Below are 18,589 nucleotides of genomic sequence, written 5' to 3' on the forward strand. Positions count from 1 at the left end.
ACACGGCTACCCCCGATACATGGAAATATGTAGAATCTGTTTGGCCCACACAAGGTTGTGTGGTCTCCTGTGTACTAAGGTTGTGCACCACTGATGGAGGGTATGTCTACACAGCAATTAAACAGCCATGTTTGGCTGGTGTCAGCTGAGTTGGGCTCACTGGGCTCAAATTCTACTCATTAGCGTGAGTCAGCTGACACCACCTGTAAAGGGCAACTGCTAAAACTAACAAGCCGTGGCAAAGGTTTAAGGAACTGATTAAAGAAAATATAGATAATACTGAGAATGCTTATCCAAATAGGCCAACAACAAACATCTTTGGCAAGAATGTGTGATCGGGATGTGAAGAGAGGCTTCTTTTACACCTACAGCTCTAAAAAGTTCCATTTAGAATTTTTAAAGGCCTTGTGAATGTGTTCACATTCTGAAAAGCCAGAAGCAGCCCATAGCATCCTCTCTTTATCAACACAGTAAAATAATAATAATTCCAAGACAAAAACGAGCTAGAATTAAGTGGGTAAATAAATAGCCATTGATTTACGACATTAATACAATTATCATTAGAATGCCCTACAGTAGTTATAAAAAGAAGAACAGGAGTACTTGTGGCACCTTAGAGACTAACAAATTTATTAGAGCATAAGCTTTCGTGGACTACAGCCCACTTCTTCGGATGCATATAGAATGGAACATATATTGAGGAGATATATATACACACATACAGAGAGCATAAACAGGTGGGAGTTGTCTTACCAACTCTGAGAGGCCAATTAATTAAGAGAAAAAAAAACTTTTGAAGTGATAATCAAGCTAGCCGAGTACAGACAGTTTGATAATAAGTGTGAGAGTACTTACAAGGGGAGATAGAGTCAATGTTTGTAATGGCTCAGCCATTCCCAGTCCTTATTCAAACCGGAGTTGATTGTGTCTAGTTTGCATATCAATTCTAGCTCACCAGTCTCTCTTTGGAGTCTGTTTTTGAAGTTTTTCTGTTGTAATATAGCCACCCGCAGGTCTGTCACTGAATGACCAGACAGGTTAAAGTGTTCTCCCACTGGTTTTTGAGTATTTTGATTCCTGATGTCAGATTTGTGTCCATTAATTCTTTTGCGTAGAGACTGTCCGGTTTGGCCAATGTACATGGCAGAGGGGCATTGCTGGCACATGATGGCATATATCACATTGGTAGATGTGCAGGTGAACGAGCCCCTGATGGTATGGCTGATGTGATTAGGTCCTATGATGATGTCACTTGAATAGATATGTGGACAGAGTTGGCATCGGGGTTTGTTACAAGGATAGGTTCCTGGGTTAGTGGTTTTGTTCAGTGATGTGTGGTTGCTGGTGAGTATTTGCTTTAGGTTGGGGGGTTGTCTGTAAGCGAGGACAGGTCTGTCTCCCAAGATCTGTGAGAGTAAAGGATCATCTTTCAGGATAGGTTGTAGATCTCTGATGATGCGCTGGAGAGGTTTTAGTTGGGGGCTGAAGGTGACAGCTAGTGGTGTTCTGTTATTTTCTTTGTTGGGCCTGTCTTGTAGGAGGTGACTTCTGGGTACTCGTCTGGCTCTGTCAATCTGGTTTTTCACTTCAGCAGGTGGGTATTGTAGTTTTAAGAATGCTTGATAGAGATCTTGTAGGTGCTTGTCTCTATCCGAGGGATTGGAGCAAATGCGGTTATATCTTAGAGCTTGGCTGTAGACAATGGATCGTGTGGTGTGTCCTTGATGGAAGCTGGAGGCATGTAGGTAAGTGTAGCGGTCAGTAGGTTTCCGGTATAGGGTGGTATTGATGTGACCATCGCTTATTAGCACAGTAGTGTCCAGGAAATGGACCGCTTGTGTGGATTGATCTAGGCTGAGGTTGATGGTGGGATGGAAATTATTGAAATCATGGTGAAATTCCTCAAGGGCTTCTTTTCCATGGGTCCAGATGATGAAGATGTCATCAATGTAGCGCAAGTAGAGTAGGGGCGTTAGGGGACAAGAGCTAAGGAAGCGTTGTTCTAAGTCAGCCATAAAAATGTTGGCATATTGTGGGGCCATGCGGGTACCCATAGCAGTGCCGCTGACTTAAAGGTATATATTGTCCCCAAATGTGAAATAGTTGTGGGTGAGGACAAAATCACAAAGTTCAGCCACCAGGTTAGCTGTGACATTATCAGGGATACTGTTCCTGATAGCTTGTAGTCCATCTTTGTGTGGAATATTGGTGTAGAGGGCTTCTACGTCCATAGTGGCCAGGATGGTGTTTTCTGGAAGATCACCGATGGATTGTAGTTTCATCAGGATGTCAGTGGTATCTCGAAGATAGCTGGGAGTGCTGGTAGCGTAGGGTAGTAGTTATAAAATATCCTAACTATTTGAGAACGAGGACAATTGTAGCTGAAGCTCAACAATGAACCTTAACTTTGTTGCCGATTCCCTGCCCATTTTATATATTTACATGTCTACCAGCATTTCTACAGTGACTATCACTAATACACCTCTACCCCGATATAACGCTGTCCTTGGGAGCCAAAAAATCTTACCGCGTTATAGGTGAAACCGCGTTATATTGAACTTCCTTTTATCCACTGGAGCGCACAGTCCCGCCCGCCCACAGTGCTGCTTTACCGCGTTATATCTGAATTTGTGTTATATCGGGTCGCGTTATATCAGGGTAGAGGTGTATTATTAGCCAACTACCAGGGGTGAGATTGTATTATAATGGTACATTTTTTCAGTTATTGACTGCAAGTAAAAACATTACATTCTGAAGCTCTGTCAACTCTTTTCTCCCCATGATAAATAAATGTTCACTGTTTTGGTGAATGAGGTCTATAGAGTGAATCGGATATGATTGGATATGTTCTCTGTACCTGAAGGGTGGATTCTTTAACTCACGCGTGGAGGATAAGTATGAAAGGAAGATCTAGTGGGGTTTCCAGCCAGTACAGGGAGATGCATGGTTTAGATTGTTTTTGCTAGCTCCTAGTGAAATAGGAGATAGGGGAAGGTGTTATTTTAGATATTATTTGGAGAGTAAGATGGAGCTCTCTTGACCATAGAATCATAGAATATCAGGGTTGGAAGGGACCTCAGGAGGTCATCTAGTCCAACCCCCTGCTCAAAGCAAGACCAATCCCCAACTAAATCATCCCAGCCAGGGCTTTGTCAAGCCTGTCAAGCTTACTAAAAACCTCTAAGGAAGGATATTCCACCACCTCCCTAGGTAACCCATTCCAGTGCTTCACCACCCTCCTAGTGAAAAAGATTTTCCTAATATCCAACCTAAACCTCCCCCACTGCAACTTGAGACCATTACTCCTTGTTCTGTCATCTGCTATCACTGAGAACAGTCTAGATCCATCCTCTTTGGAACCCCCTTTCAGGTAGCTGAAAGCAGCTATCAAATCTCCCCTCATTCTTCTCTTCTGCAGACTAAACAATCCCAGTTCCCTCAGCCTTTCATCATAAGTCATGTGCTCCAGCACCCTAATCATTTTTGTTGCCCAGTATGAAGTTGGAATTGGGTAGGATCAAAACCTTAGTATATATATGGAGGATAAGTGAGATTCTGGTGTCTCTGGCCTGTAGTAGAAATAAATGATGGTCTGTGGCTGGGTCTATGAAAAATTTGTGGTGGGTGGATAGTAGTTTTGAGGTCCTTTTAAAATGGCTCTGTATCGGTTTCTGGTCTACTGGCTTACGCTGGGAAAGAACACAGGGAAATAGATTGATTTAGTTTGTTTTTTTAGCCGTTTCAAAATTGTTTTTCATTTGAAATTAACAAACAACAATAATGTACTGCAATCACTTCAATTTATGGGGGCAGAGTGACAGATGTAACAGAGTGACAATGGCACAGCTGCAAATGGTATCCAGAACTCCTTACTCATAGTTCCATGCTCTAACCACAAGGCAATGTTTCAGGAAAACAAAGTTCCAAAAGAAAACAGCCTTTGTTCCAAATGAAACTGACCAATCTAATTGTGGAGGAAGTGTCAGGCTGAACTATCCAACATTTTTGAAAATAAGAAAAGATTTTAGAAACTGACCCAAACATACTGATTTGCTTACTGAGAGAAGAAGAGAGCACCAAGATTCTAAAATAATGAACCATGCTTGAGAAAATGGCTAGCAGTCTTTACAGAGTTAATAAAAAAAAAAGTAGAGACATTTGCTTCCTCCATTCATTATTAAAATTTACCTAAATGTGATTTTATTTTTTTGAAGACGAAAGTGCCTTTTGTCTGGAAAAGGGAATGGTTGTTTACATGAGTTATGACAGCAATATTAAATAAAGCGTTCAAATTGGGCACCTGCACAGGTGTACAGAGATAAGTCCTTCTTGTTTTGTGAACATGGAAGTGTTTTAGTAGAAACTTGTTTTCTATAAAGCCAAAACAATCCCAATGCAGTGCTAAGAAATAGTATATTTAAAGGTAAAAACACTGGATTTAAAAAAAAGCATCAGTTACACAAAAAGAATAAAAATTAACAATAAGCTACCATGTTGACATGGTACCACCTATTTAATATGTTATTTTTAACTGCACATTAGAAAATACACCTTCCCAAGTAAAAGGGCCTTTGTGGAGTGATTCACAGCTTCATGCAAAATCAGCCCACATTATAAATCTTGCTAACCTTTTGAAAATCCCCAGTAGCTTACTACAAAGCTGCTGAATCCTGGACTAACCAAACCTTACATTAAAGTTTTTACTGTCCTTCTAAAAAGTCCATTAGTTAAAGGAAGTAATACTTCTCAGTTAGTGGGCTTTTTGTCATGGTCTGCTGGACAAGAACAGGGAGACAACTTGCTGTGCTACACAGTGATGTAGGTTAAATTAAGTTACCATAAGAAGATCGTTGAGGGAATTTATGAGAAATCACTCCTCAATTGATACTCGACAATCAATTGTTTTCCATCTGAATTATTGCAGAGTGCTACAGGTTAATGAGCATTACAGAGAAACAGACTACACAGAAAAGGTGACTGTTTTATCTGAACCTATTACTTTTTCTAGTCCTTTGAAATTACATAAACTAGTCTTGCAGCTACTCATTTGCAGAAAGATTTGTTTTCATAAAAGCTGATTATTTTCCTTCTCCAAATGAGTGACCTATTACAAGAAATATTGCATATTAAGGTCTGCTTTCTGAAAATATGCATTTATGACATTTAAATTCTATTTCCCGTCAGCACTTAATTATATTATAATTCCTATCTTGATTCAACTTAATGGTCATTTTCAAACAGAACTGTATTAATATCTGGGCGTTGAACCCCAGTTTCTGGATAAATTGTGAAAAGATATACACTCAGGGTGAAATCCTGGCCCCACTGAAGTTAATGGCAAAAAATCCTGATGACTTCAACAGGACTTAGTATTTTACTTCAGTATATTGTAAAGCAGAAATTAATGTGAATTTACTGTACACTGCAGCTGTTATTTACTTGCTCACACTTTGGCCCAGACTTGATTCCTTGCTCAGTTCCCACTATAAGTGAAGTCAATGTGAGTTTTGCCTGAGGAAGGACTGCAAGACTGGTGTCTCAAGACTTGACCCTGCCTGCACCAATTGTGTCAATGGATGTTTCACCACTGACTTCAATGGAGGCAGAATCAGACCATCAGTGAATATGTTACTGCTACTCAGGGGTGATGCTTCAAGCATCAGCTCTGCTAGAATATTTGAACAAAGGAAAGTTTTGTTATAGAGTGTGTTTCACATTCTTTATTGGAAACTAATTTATTAGAAACTACATCATCTTAAAGAGAGAGTACCAGTTCCAAGCCTATATTCTATTCTACATCTGTATTACAGTAGATAAAGTTATAGTTCTAGCTGAAAAGGCAGTTTCTGTATAAGCCCTTGTTTCCAAGGTACTTATATCTTTCTGCAAATATTACTCTTTGAGTTGACATTTCTCACTGCAGTTATGACATTTTTGGGAGGGGTTGGGTGGGTAAATATTCAATTGGGCATTTTCTAGCTATCTGTGCATAAATAAAATAACTCTTTAAGACATTTCTGCAATTCAAACATGGCTTCTTTAAAAACATCTAATTTGCTATATAGTTAATCAGAACTGAGAATAAGTGCCTTTAACATGTTTAAAAGAATTTGCTTTTGAAATAGCAAAGTAATAATTATACATGCATGTATATTTATACTATCCATGCATCATACATCATTTGTCATCATTTATTTAAGTATGTGCTATGATGCCAAAGGCAGCTATTTGAAGGTACCAGCATGCATGTATTTGAAACCACACTCAACTCTGAATCCTACCTGCAGTGTGTGAAACTACCCCTCTTCTTGAATTTCACCTTTATTTGAATGTGTGATCACTATAATCTGTACTAAAAATGTATGTCTCTAAATGAGTGCATCACATAGACTGCAAAATCTGAGATTCACAACTGATAATGTTAGTAAAGATGTATAGACCAACACAATGCATGCCAGACCTGTCCCCTTCCCACAGCCAGAAATTACAAAATTTCATGCACTCTGTAGGACTACTTAGATTCCTGTGGCTATGTTCCAGGGCAAATTAAATTTATTATGAGTCTGCATTCTAATAAATGCACATTCACATTTGTGTAAGAATTTATTTTTTATTTTATTTTCACTTGGCTCTCACATAAAAACACTGCACTATAGTGCCATTTTCAATTTCGTATTTTATACATTTACATACAAAGGAGTCCCACTTTCTGAAAAATCAGGCCCCATAAAGTGTGTCACCAAGCCAACTGCCTCCTGTCCTGAACATCCTCTCGAGACCTGAGGTCAATCTCCAGACAGCTTGCCTCAGTTTCTCCCGTTCACTTATTAAATACACTCAGGCTTTATGTCCAATAATGCCCCTTCTCCTGGGGTTTAATTTATTGACATAGGACATAAATCAAAGCTCAGTGCTGGTGCTTCTCTTTTCCCCCGGAGTCTGCTCTGTGCAGCATTTCCCTGCCATGTCAGGGCACTCTCAGCCATACCTGGCTGGAGATTTTTTTTACTCCCATGGAGTCTGTTTTCCCTGCCCCTTAGCCTTCTTCAGCCCTCTGGTTCTGGCTTCCAGACCCAAACCTTCCCCGGTCAAGGGTCTCCTGCAAGAGCCTCCTGCTCAGGGCAGCAATTCTGCACTCTCTGCCATACCTTTCTTTGACTGTTTCTCCCTAAGCATCCTCCTCTTTCTGCAGCTTCCTGCTCCTCTTATAGTGGAATCACCTGATCCCTGCTCAGATGTGCCTCCTGAGTAACTAGGGTTGACTGCCTCAGGCCTTTAGCCCTTAAAGGGGCAAGCCACCTAAATTGGGCATCCAAAGATTGAGGCACACAAAATCATTTTGGAAAATTTGGCATCTCTCTTTATCGTTATGTCTAGCTAGAGATACAGCTAAAGAGTCAGACAGATAAACACAGCACACACACACACACAACATTCACTTCAAAATAATCACACTACTACAATGTTAAAGTTGAGATTTTAAATGCACCAGAATAAAATAATTCAAAAATAATGACTTGCACAGTAACTGTGACTTGGTTATTAAACAGAGTGCCAAATCCTGCAATCCTTTCTCAGGCAAATCTCCCACTGATTTCAGTAAGGACCGGAATGTTTGACCAATATCTACTAAGTAATCAACAGTAATAAAAAATGCAGCATACATGCAAGGGGGCGATATATAAAAAAGTGAGTAGATATACATTCAGTATAATACAAGATATAATTCGAGGTAATCTAACACATTTTGGGCAAGATTTTGCTCTCAGTCACATGGGTGTAAATGAATGGTAGCTCCATGAACTTCGGAGAGCAGAATCTAGACCTTTATTTTAATTTATTAAGGATGACCTCCCATCTGGCTTTAGACCTTTCTCTAGCAATGCTGTAGCCAAAGATTTGAAAAGCTTTATATTCTAAGCATGCTCCTTTCTCCACTCTCAATCATGCAGGGGAATTACAAGCTCTCTTAATAAGAAATGAAAAATTAAAATGGATCGGGATGAAAAACACTTTAAAGCAGCAGCTGCACTGACACTGATTTTAAAATCAGTTTCTTTCACCCAGCCATTTTGCTTTACACGTGTCTGTGGTGCTTACTCCTATTTATAAATGCTAAAGAGCAGATTATACCAGTTAACCCCTTCTTTGCATCCAGGGCGGTTCAGTCACACTTCCCAAGGGGAAGCACAATGAGACATTTTGCTTTGGGGAGTCACAATGTCTCCAGAAGGTCCCAGTCCACAAGGCCAGAGTACTGGGTACTTTTGTGCCCTTTGTAGGTGCAGCTTTCTACCCTCTGCTGCACAGAGCATGGAAGGAGGGGCAAAACCATGACCTACCTCTCCTTGCCCCCTCTGGGGCACTGGGCATTCCCAAGGGAGTAGAGATGGAATGCCCCCTGAGCACAGTGACTGGAATTCAGTCTGACCTGTTGTGACTTCCCCCAACCAGTTCAAAATTTGCATCCTGCAACTCACACGGGAGCTTTTAAAATACAACATGCAAGTTTAGAAATGATAAAAAGCTATTGAAAAATACGGCATCACCCACAGCTTCTTTTTGAAAATGCAAATTTTAAAAAAACCCTAGAAATGTCATTTCTGTACATGGCATCTTTGTAGACATCCCACTCTTGGATTACAGTTTTTTTTACAGCCATGATTCTAATGCTAAGTGAACATTCCCACATTTTATATCTAAAAGGGGGACAGGCTGGTTAAGGAGACTTGAAATGAAATCCAGAGCCTTTCGCTTTGAGATCCTTGGCCTCAATTCAGCCCAGGTCAGTAGTAAAGAAAGCCATTTTTACAGGATGATTGCTTGATGGTCTGAGTTTATTTCAGTCCAGTCCTTAGAAGACATGTCCTCAACAGAGAAACCACCGTGACACCCGACACAGTTGGTAGCAATTGCCACTGTGTTGGCAGTTTCAGCAGAGGAGTCCAGGAAGGAATGGTCACGGAGCATGAACTACTCCCTCCCTCTCTGGAGCAGGCCCCTCCAGCAGGGGAGTTGAGGCACATCAGCAGGGTGATGTGGGGGAATCTTACTACCTGACTTATACCTGTTCTGGGGGTACAAGGAGGACTTCTGTCTCCAGGACCAATTCATTTCAGAACCTTTGAAAAGCACTCAATGCCCATAGAATATTATATATTATTTTATTTGACACTGTGTAGAGACTTTGTAGTAAATATGGGTACCTGACATACTGCTGGGAGTTATGGATAAGTAATCATTCTCATTCTTCTTTTTCACCAATATCACCTGCCAAAAGGAGAAAAAAAATATATATGTGATACATCCACAAATGTAAAATAGTTGGGCTAACAGTAAGTAAACAGGATAAGACATTTTTGGTACTGGATGCTACAGTCCATGTCTGCTGGCATTTCACATTGCACTGAAGCTGAGGTGCCTTGCACCACTGCAGAGGGCACAAAGTGTGAGCTACTGCCTGAAACGTGGCAGAGTTGTGGAAGACCAGGTCTCCAAACGCATAGTCAGAAAGCATGTGCATGTGAGAGAAGAATGCTCCCACTCACACCATGGAACTACCAGCCAGGGGACTCCTTCCTCTGGATTTTATGTAGAAGGCAGGACCAGCTCCAGGGTTTTTGCCGCCCCCCCCCCCCCCAAAAAAAGCTACGATTGCAATTGGCAGCACTCCGGTGGCAGCTCCACTGCGCCGCTTTCTTCTTCGGCAGGAATTCGGCGGCAGGTGCTTCCCTCCGAGAGGGCCCTGCCGCCGAACAGCCCGACGTGCTGCCCCTTCCCCTTGGCCGCCCCACCTGCTTGCTGGGCTGGTGCCTGGAGCCAGACCTGGTAGAAGGTTCCACAGGGCCCCAATTAATATTAATGCAAAGATGCCTTTAGAACTTCATAATATCTTGCAAGGGCCATGTAAGTTACTTGTGTTTTCCTCCCACTATTCAATGAAAGCTTTTCGGACATGTATTCTTATTTTCTTTAGATTTATTTGGGTTCTAGGGACACTTCCGTCCCCTCTTGAGAGATAACGGGCCTGATCGCCAGCTAAGGTTCTGCCCATAAACTTTATAGGAAGTTGTTAGCATTATTTCACAATAACCAATACATCCATTACTTAGTTGTGCGGCGTCTTTCTTATAGACAAGTACTACAAAACATAATATTTCCTTCAGTAATTAAATCAAATAACTTAATTGTAAAAGAAATGCAAGCTTTAGATATTGTAAGCAAGAAGATGCTCTATGGATAGTGTGATTACTTTAACTGAAAATTCCTTTAAAAATTAAACCAGAGGATACATTGTTAAAATAAATATGCCTGTTTCCTATATTCTTTACCACACTAGTTGCAGTATGGGAAAGTAAATGCTTGGGGTAAATGTGGGCTCCTAACCCACAAAAAGTCAGAGTAATCATTCAGGCTTTGAACATGGAACTCCATGGGGACTTGGAAGAACGGAATGGACCACCACCAAAACTGTGGCATAACATCTCACTGTCTTTATTTCAACCTAGAAGCTGGAACACCAGCTGCACACCCTCTGCACCATCTATGTGGAAGGGCCCTGGGTCTCTAGTAGCCCTTCTGTGTTGGCCTACATGGGCCTGGCATGGAACCTCCTCTGCAGGGTGCAGAGCATACAAAGACACCACTGCACGTCTGCTCCACCTGTGACCCTTCATACAGGGCTATCATGGGTGCAAGGCAGTGCTATAAATTCATGTGATGTCATGTCAGCAAATATTGAAAATCAGCCAATCATATTTTGAAGACCCATGTCAGAGTCCCCAAATAAAGTCAGACTGACGTGTTTTTTAAGGTAAAACAAGAAAAACGTTTTTCCATTTATCAGGTCTGCCTGTCCACATTACCTGTTCTTTATTAATTACGAGGCTGGAACCCCTTACTATAATTTGGCTGGCATCATGTTATCCTCTAGCTCCCTCTAGTGCACCATTGATACCAACCATGAACAGGATGTCATACCCAGCTGTGAGTTATGAAACGGAGCCAGTCAGAGCCACTAAAGTGGCAGGGGAAGTGTGCTCCAGCAATGAAGAAAGTACAACAGGACTAATGTGTTAAACGAGTGACACGCCGGGGGTAGAAAGCTAGCAAGAAACAGTCAGTAGTGTGAGAAAAAGGAGACGGGAGCCAAAAAAGGTTTAGCAGAGACGCATGCAGAAGTGCATACATAAGCAGATGAAAGAAGCTCTCCTTGGGAACCTGGGCAGGGTACAGATCTGAATTTAGAGCCACACATGATATAAAATAAGAAACAGCTGCATTTAATCTTTTGAGTCTCCTTGAGCTTCACTCTCATGATTTATGACACTGGCACAAACCCCTAATGAAATTATAGCCCTATAATTCACTGTTATTTATTCTCTCTTGACATGATTAGAAACCTACTAGTCCAATGTTAGGATTTTTCTATATGAGTTTAGCCCTCATCATGTAATGTATTAGTATATTGTTTTAATTGTAACTTGTTCTTAATTTGTTTTAATCATTTTTGATCCATTTAGCCTGACATGTTTGATAAACCTTAACAATAAATTGTTATTCCAAAGTTTGAGATTGCTACACCAAGTTCCCAAAGTATTTAAAGGATCTCAACTTTTATGGTAATTATAACAGCAAGTAAGAAAATAAAACCTGCTGGATGAAGGTTTTATGGGACAAAAGTCAAAATAATCAGACTCCTTGCATGTTCTGATGTATTTGTGTCTCCTCTTTCCCTCCCTACTGGCTGCCTGAAAGCAAATCTGGACTCTTCGTAGAAATAACAGTATGTCCTTTAATCTTTAGGTGCAAAACAGATATTCTGTTTCACTTTTGCCATGTACAAACAAGTATAAACAGAGGCTACAAAGAAAACTTTATTCTCTTTCTACTGACATCTTGTGGAACTCTGAGGTATTTTATATTCTGCCAAACAACAAATTAAACAGGAAACTAGTACACATAGATCAGGTCTGTTCCTACTCCCATTAAAGTCAGGATCAGACCCCTTCCAACATGCCAGTGGAACTAGTGAATCTCACCAATAAACCATTTGCCTGAATGTAATTGTGGTTAGGTTACTTACTGACAATCTGACAGTACTCTTAAAAACAAATCATTATGTTTTGGAAATAAAGCTTGTCCCTCCTGTAAATAATTAGTTACTAGTCTTAAAATTATTGTCTACAGGCCAATTTAAGAAAGAAATAAAGAAAAGTAAAAGCTTTTTCAGCCAATCATATTTTAAGGACCAACACGCCGCAATGGGAGTTTTGCCATTTTCCTCAATGAGACTAGTACTTGGCATGAAGTAATCACTCATGTAAAAATTCAGGAGGAAATGAATGAAAGGAAAGATGACCATTTGTTTAGGTCACTACACTGAGACTCAATAGATCTGTCAATGCCACAGACCTCTTGTGTGATTTGGAGCAAGTCACCTAATTTTTCTGTGCCTCAGTTCCCTGTCTGTAAACCTGAAAGACTACTTTCTTCCTCTTTCTCGTCTGTGTAGCTCACTGGGTCAGGGACTGCCTCCTGCTCTGAGTATATACAGCAACAAGCACAATTGGGCCCTGATTGGTTGGGGTTGCTAACTGTTTTATAGATGACAATGATTTTAATAGTGTTTCTTGATTCAATTCTGGAATTAGTAATTAAAGTTTCATCCTGCATTTTATCTGCAGTAAATAAAATAACTTCCTTTTAAGGAATGTGGCAAATTGCAGGGAACAGTTCAGTCTGTGCTGTTTATCTGTTTTGTTGTCCCAAAAGTCAAATGTCTTTGTCTATAGATCCACAAGGGCATGTTTTGCCTCCAATCTTTAGACAATCTCTCTGGAAGAATACTCCTTTTAGTGCTGGGCCTTAAGGCTCCACTTTTTATAAGGAGGAGCCCTCTGGCCCTGCTATACCACTGACTTTAGCACCCCTGTTTCTGACCTTGGCTCTTCCAGCCAATCCAAAAGAACAGGAACGCCGGTTACAGATTTTGGGAAGCTATGCAATCAGCAGATGCTTGCAGGGACACAGTGCAGCCTTTTCAAACCAAGGCAGCTTTTATGTCTACACTTAAACTGCAACAACGGCACCACTGCAGCTGCACTACTGTAGCATTTCAGTGTAGACGCTCACTACCGCAATGGGGGGAGGGGAGTGTTTCTCCCATCACTGAAGTTAATCCATCTCCGTGAAAGGTGATACTAGGTTGATGGAAGAAACATTGCGGGTTAGGTCACTTAATTATGTTGCTCAGCGATGTGGATTTTTCACACTCCTGAGCAATGTAGCTGGATCAACTTAACTTTTTAGTGTAGACCTGGCCTGAGTCAACTGGAATACAGTATTGAAATGTCCTAGGGCTAGAATGAAAAGAGTTCTGATACCCAAGTGCTCACACCTCAGTCCTTTGTTCCCAGTCAAGCTGCTTCCATATTTCCTTTCCCTTGGCTGCCAGTTATTAAAAGTTAATATCCAGTCACTTGTCTTCCATTGTATCTCCAGTGCAACCCTATTCAAATGTAGACAACTCTTGGTAGTTCATTCATACAACTCAGACCCACCTGACTCTTACCCATTCCCCATCCCAAGAAAAAAATTAGTCCCTTCATAACCAGTGGGTAACATTAGAAAACAAGAGGGAAAACTGAGCTACACATTTTTTTTTGTTAAAATAATACCCAAATGCCCCACATTCTTCACAGTTTTCTCTGGATCTAATATTGTAATCTGTTTGAGGGGTGAGTGGTGTCTAAATTAGCTACAGAATTTTCCTCCTTGGAGGCTGGTTAAGTGTGGAGGATGTTAAAGAAAAACTGGTTCTCATTCAAAATCAGTTACTGATCTAAAAAGGTTGTAAAAGGGTACAAATGGCATCCAGCGGGAGATTTATGGGGCAAATCCCTTTTCCACAACAGGCCAGTAATGTATGGGATTCATACATTATGAACATTGGTGCCTAACTTTCCCTTTCTGCACTCCACAAATGATACAACTTTTACATGAGAGAGAAAAGGTGGATGATGTAATATCTTATGGTCTGGGAAAGATAATCAGGTGGGTCACAGCTAATTACAAGGCAGAACAGATTGTATTTAGCTCTGACACTCTGTTTACCTGTCCCAGACCTGAAGAGGAGCTCTGTGGAGCTCAAAAGCTTGTCTCTTTAACCAGCAGAAATTGCTCTAATAAAAGATATCACCTCACCCACCTTTCTTTCTCATATCCTAGAACCAACACAAATGCAAACAACTTTTAGGTTTTCACTCTTAATGTTACCACCCAGGAAGCAATCTCTAGCAATCTAAACTTTTGTGCCTTTAGCAATCTGTCTAGTGTTTTGCAAGAGGGCTAGCCACAGTCTCACTCTCCCCTTACAGTCCAATCTTTCCATTCATGAAAGATTTCCCTAGGCTACTATCTTGAGATAAGCCCCATCCCAAAAGCATTAGTTGCAGATATATGGCAGTTAAGGTTGCAAAAGATTTCTCCTGTCCTTTCAATGCAGATATTCTGAACCTTTTCCCCAGCCTCCAGATTTGCAGCCACATGCTGTGTGTATGATTCAGTGTCAGGAAAGGAAGATTCAGGGTTTGTCTTCACTTGACGTAGCGCACCTGGTGAAGACACAATATGTCAATGGGAGAGCACTCTCCTGTCAACGTAATTACTCCACCTCAATGAGAGGCAGAGGTATGTCTGCATAGTGAAGACAGCGCTTTTTGGCTTTGTCTACATTGGCAATTGAAAGACAAAACTTTTGTCGTTCAGAGGTGTTAACCCTTATCCCACCCTTATCCCTCCCTCCCCCCGAAAGACAAAAGTTTTGCCGACGATAAGCGCTGGTGTGAACAGCACTTTGTCGGCAGGAGTGCTTGCCTACCAACAAAGCTAACGCCACTTGATGAGGGACAAACAGCAGACGACAAACAGCAGCTGCTGACAAACAGTAGCTACACTGTGCACCTTTTAGCAGCACAGCTGTGTCGCTAAAAGCTGCATAGTGTAGACAAAGCCTAAGTCAAGGTAACTTATGTTACTTAGGGGCGTGGCTTTTTCACACCCATGAGCAACGTAAGTTGCATCAATTTAAGCAGTAGTGTAGACAAGCCCTCAGATTTGTCCAAACACAGAAGAAACATTAGAAATGGCTACATACTGTCCCTTTCCCCATATAATATCTCAGGACTCCTAGTCTCCACTGGCTAGAAAAGGGCATATTTGGAATTCATTCAGAAACCTGGGTTTCTAGTTTAGTAACACATCAGTCTGTTTGACTGACAAGCCATGTGCCAGTTATTGTTCTTACTCTTTTTCATCATCACAAAAGGTGATTAACCAATTAACTTTAACCAGTTTGGTTAAACGCACACTCCAAACTCCTCTTCTCTCATACAAACTCACTGGATTAAACAACAAACCTGAGAGGGATTGAATGGCTCAAAAGATTAGGAATGGGGTACTGAAGCCTTTCACCTTTCAGATCTAAGCAGTGGCTGGTAGTCTTTAGCATCTAATGGCTGTTTTGGTGAGGTATGCCAAATGATTTTGCAGTTTGAGCTCAGTCCCCTGTGGACAAATGTTCGCATCACAAAAGAAAGTCTTACTGGCAAATGTCAGCAGAGATGCCAAGGACTGAATGGGCATGAAGAGAAATGACTGACTGACTTTTTATCTGGTCCCTTTCCAGAAAAGAGCTGTTAGGCAACATGGAGGAGCCAGCACAGTGGGCTACACTACCACTTAAATCGATATAATTTATGTTGCTTGGGGGTGTGAAAAAAATCACCCCCCCATGTGATGCAAGTTACAGCGACCTAAGAGCTGTCCACACCAGCACTATGTCTCCCGCTGACATAGCTACTGCCTCTCGCGGAGATGGAGTAATTACACCGATGGGAGAGAGCTGTCCCATCGGCATAGAGCATCTTCACCAGATGCGCTAGTCGGCGCAGCTGCGTCAGGACAGCTCTGCCAATGTAGAGCTTCTAGTGTAGACTAGTCCTCAATCTCCAGTACTGTACTGTCAATCTAGCATCTGCCAGAAAGCACTAACAATTCTGTCAAAAGCATTAGGCCAGTCTCTCTTTCATAATGTAGCTAGTCTCCCGAATCTTCTCATTTTTAAAGCCTATCACAGTCTAGTGTGATGAAGTCAAGGCACTGAACATGTTCTAAAGTCTATAATTACATTGCCAGCAGTAAATAATATACTTTCAGTGCACACTTGTAGATAGACTTGCCAGGTAACAAAATGGCTTCCATTAATGTACTACCAACATTTCTTGTGTATGTTGAATCAAAAGTGACCTTGAGATCTTCATATGACTCAACATATGACTTTATAACATGATTGACAACAGAAATGCCCATGCACTTCCCCAGGGCTAAGCTGAATGTACATCACATGGGAGCTAATAAAATTAGGCGCTGAGTCTTGGAGGGTTCTACATATATTTAAATACCACTGATTTGAGGTCACTCAGCAGCACTTCCCAGTCCCAAGAGGTGTGCAGCAAATTAGATTATCGTGCCCTTTAAGAAAAAATTGGGAGACTTGTCCATTCATCTTCAGCTAAAAGAAAAGGTGGTTCTGACTCTGCCACTCGGTAGCTATGTGACCTTAGGAAAGTTACTTAGCCTCTCTGTTCCTCAGTTAGCCCATCTGATAAATGGGTATAATAATATATACCTCCATCAGAGAGGTGTTATGATGCTTAAATAAGTAGCATTGGTCTGGATTGTCTCCAGATCTGATTCTTCCCATGTCAAATGGTGAGCTAGCAGGCTCCACAACACCATCCCTCCCTCTTCCATATCCCACCAGAGAGTATTCTGTGAGTCTGGAGTCCGCAACAGGGAGAAAGTGAAGGAAAGCAATGGGTGGGTTAAGGATGGTGCAGCGCAGCGCTCCACTTCTGTCCTAGGTTAGGATGGCTTCTCCTGAGCCTGGCTGCCCAGTGGCTCTGCTCACTCCCATCACTCATGCCGCACTCAAATGGTGTGGGCTAAATTTGAGTGATGAGTGGCCTTGCGACTGGGTACACAGGGTCACAGTGCCACTCCGGTTTGGCCCAGCTGCCTGTCCACCATCAACCCGTGTGCCAAGTTGCAATGTCAGCCACAGAAATTTTGCCTGGCTGCCCCTGCAATCCTCCCCGTCATGATGGAAGAGCAGCCAGGCCAAATCTGAGTGGCGCTGGGACTTCTGAGTGCCCAGTTGCAATGCCACTCAAATTTGGCACATCCAATATCACTGACCATTTTTAAATCAAGATTGGATGTTGTTCTGAAAGATCTGCTCTAGGAATTATTTTGGGGAAGTTCTATGGCCTGTGTTACACAGGAGGTCAGATTTCTGACTTCTTTCTGGCATTGGAATCGCTACATCTTCTGTCTTGGAGAGGATGATCTGGTCTATTTCTACAGTTTTCATAAGAACATAAGAATGGCCATATTGGGTCAGGCCAATGGTCCATCTAGCCCAGTATCCTGACGTCTGGCAATACATGGGTGAATCACAAATTTGTGGAGTCTGACCTTTGATTTTTGAAGGCTGGCGGCTGGCAATACTGCTTCTATCTCAGTCATTTCCAGAACGTCTGGCTGTGATCACATAAACACAGGATTATTTCTTGAATGCAGGGTCAGTCAGAATTGGAAACTGAGCTGTGAGGTAGAATGTCCTTATTAAAACATAAATATCCTAAGCAACAGCAAAGGGAACACTCAAAGGTAGTAGCTGAGTAGATTTTTTTGTTTAAATGTTTTTAGATTCATATGATCAGAAAAGGCCATCAGGATCCTCTAGTCTGACCTGCAAAACAAAGGCCATAGCATTTTACGCAGTGATTCCTGCATAGAGCCCAATGTTCTCCCTTTCAACTTTGTTCTAATGTAAAAGTCCCTTCTAAAATGCAGTTCTTATGGTTTTGTAATTGGGAACTAGGGAAGTGAAGGGGAAAATGCCAGTTAATTTTGATCAGGTGTTCCAGGCTATGAGCCCTTACATTTTGTTTTGGCACAAGATGTGGCACTTTTATTTTTCTTGGGGGCTATCTTGGCTTTGTGGTGAAGGATTTACTTGATGTATCATCTGAACATTTTGTTCTGTAAACTTTCTCCACAAAAGCTACTTTCATTTTACCCTCCACTTTCTCTGAGAAAGTCTGAACTGGCGACTCCAATTGCAATTTATGAAAAACAGTCAGTAGTGCATGGATAATACTTATTATTAATCGAATATCCTTGAAATATATTTTTAATAGTAAACCAAAGTCAACATTTTTGGGGTTATGTTATGTGCGAGATTCTTTTTCACTGGCCACTTTAGTGGAATATTTGTAGGCCGCAGTTTATATGAGATGATACTAGGGTTACCATACGTCCGGATTTTCCCGGACATGTCCGGCTTTTGGGGGCTCAAATCCCCGTCCGGGGGGAAATCCCCAAAAGCCGGGCATGTCCGGGAAAATCGGGAGGCTCGGTCGGGGCCTCTTTGTCCGGGGCCGGGGGCATGGTGCCGGACCCGCGGGGCCGGACCCGCGGGGTCGGGGAGTGAGCCGGGGTCGGGGAGTGAGCCGGGGCCGGG

The 18,589-nt window shown here is 41.7% G+C and overlaps 1 protein-coding gene across 9 annotated transcripts in view; it reads right to left on the reverse strand.

Moving 5' to 3' along the window:
• The window catches only part of THRB (thyroid hormone receptor beta), a 260,055-nt gene that overhangs the window by 60,231 nt on the left and 181,235 nt on the right, over nucleotides 1-18,589 (reverse strand). For 8 of the 9 annotated variants that reach the window (XM_034760787.1, XM_034760791.1, XM_034760790.1 and 5 more), the window contains one exon: nucleotides 9,207-9,270. In XM_034760787.1, coding sequence (XP_034616678.1) covers nucleotides 9,207-9,213 — 7 coding nt within the window. In that variant the 5' untranslated portion in view covers nucleotides 9,214-9,270. Of the gene's footprint in view, nucleotides 1-9,206; nucleotides 9,271-17,538; nucleotides 17,605-18,589 lie in introns of those variants that run through there. The other variant, XM_034760784.1, reaches the window with a different exon arrangement.

The sequence above is a fragment of the Trachemys scripta genome, chromosome 2, assembly GCF_013100865.1.
Source record: "Trachemys scripta elegans isolate TJP31775 chromosome 2, CAS_Tse_1.0, whole genome shotgun sequence".
Classification (NCBI taxonomy): Eukaryota; Metazoa; Chordata; order Testudines; family Emydidae; genus Trachemys; species Trachemys scripta.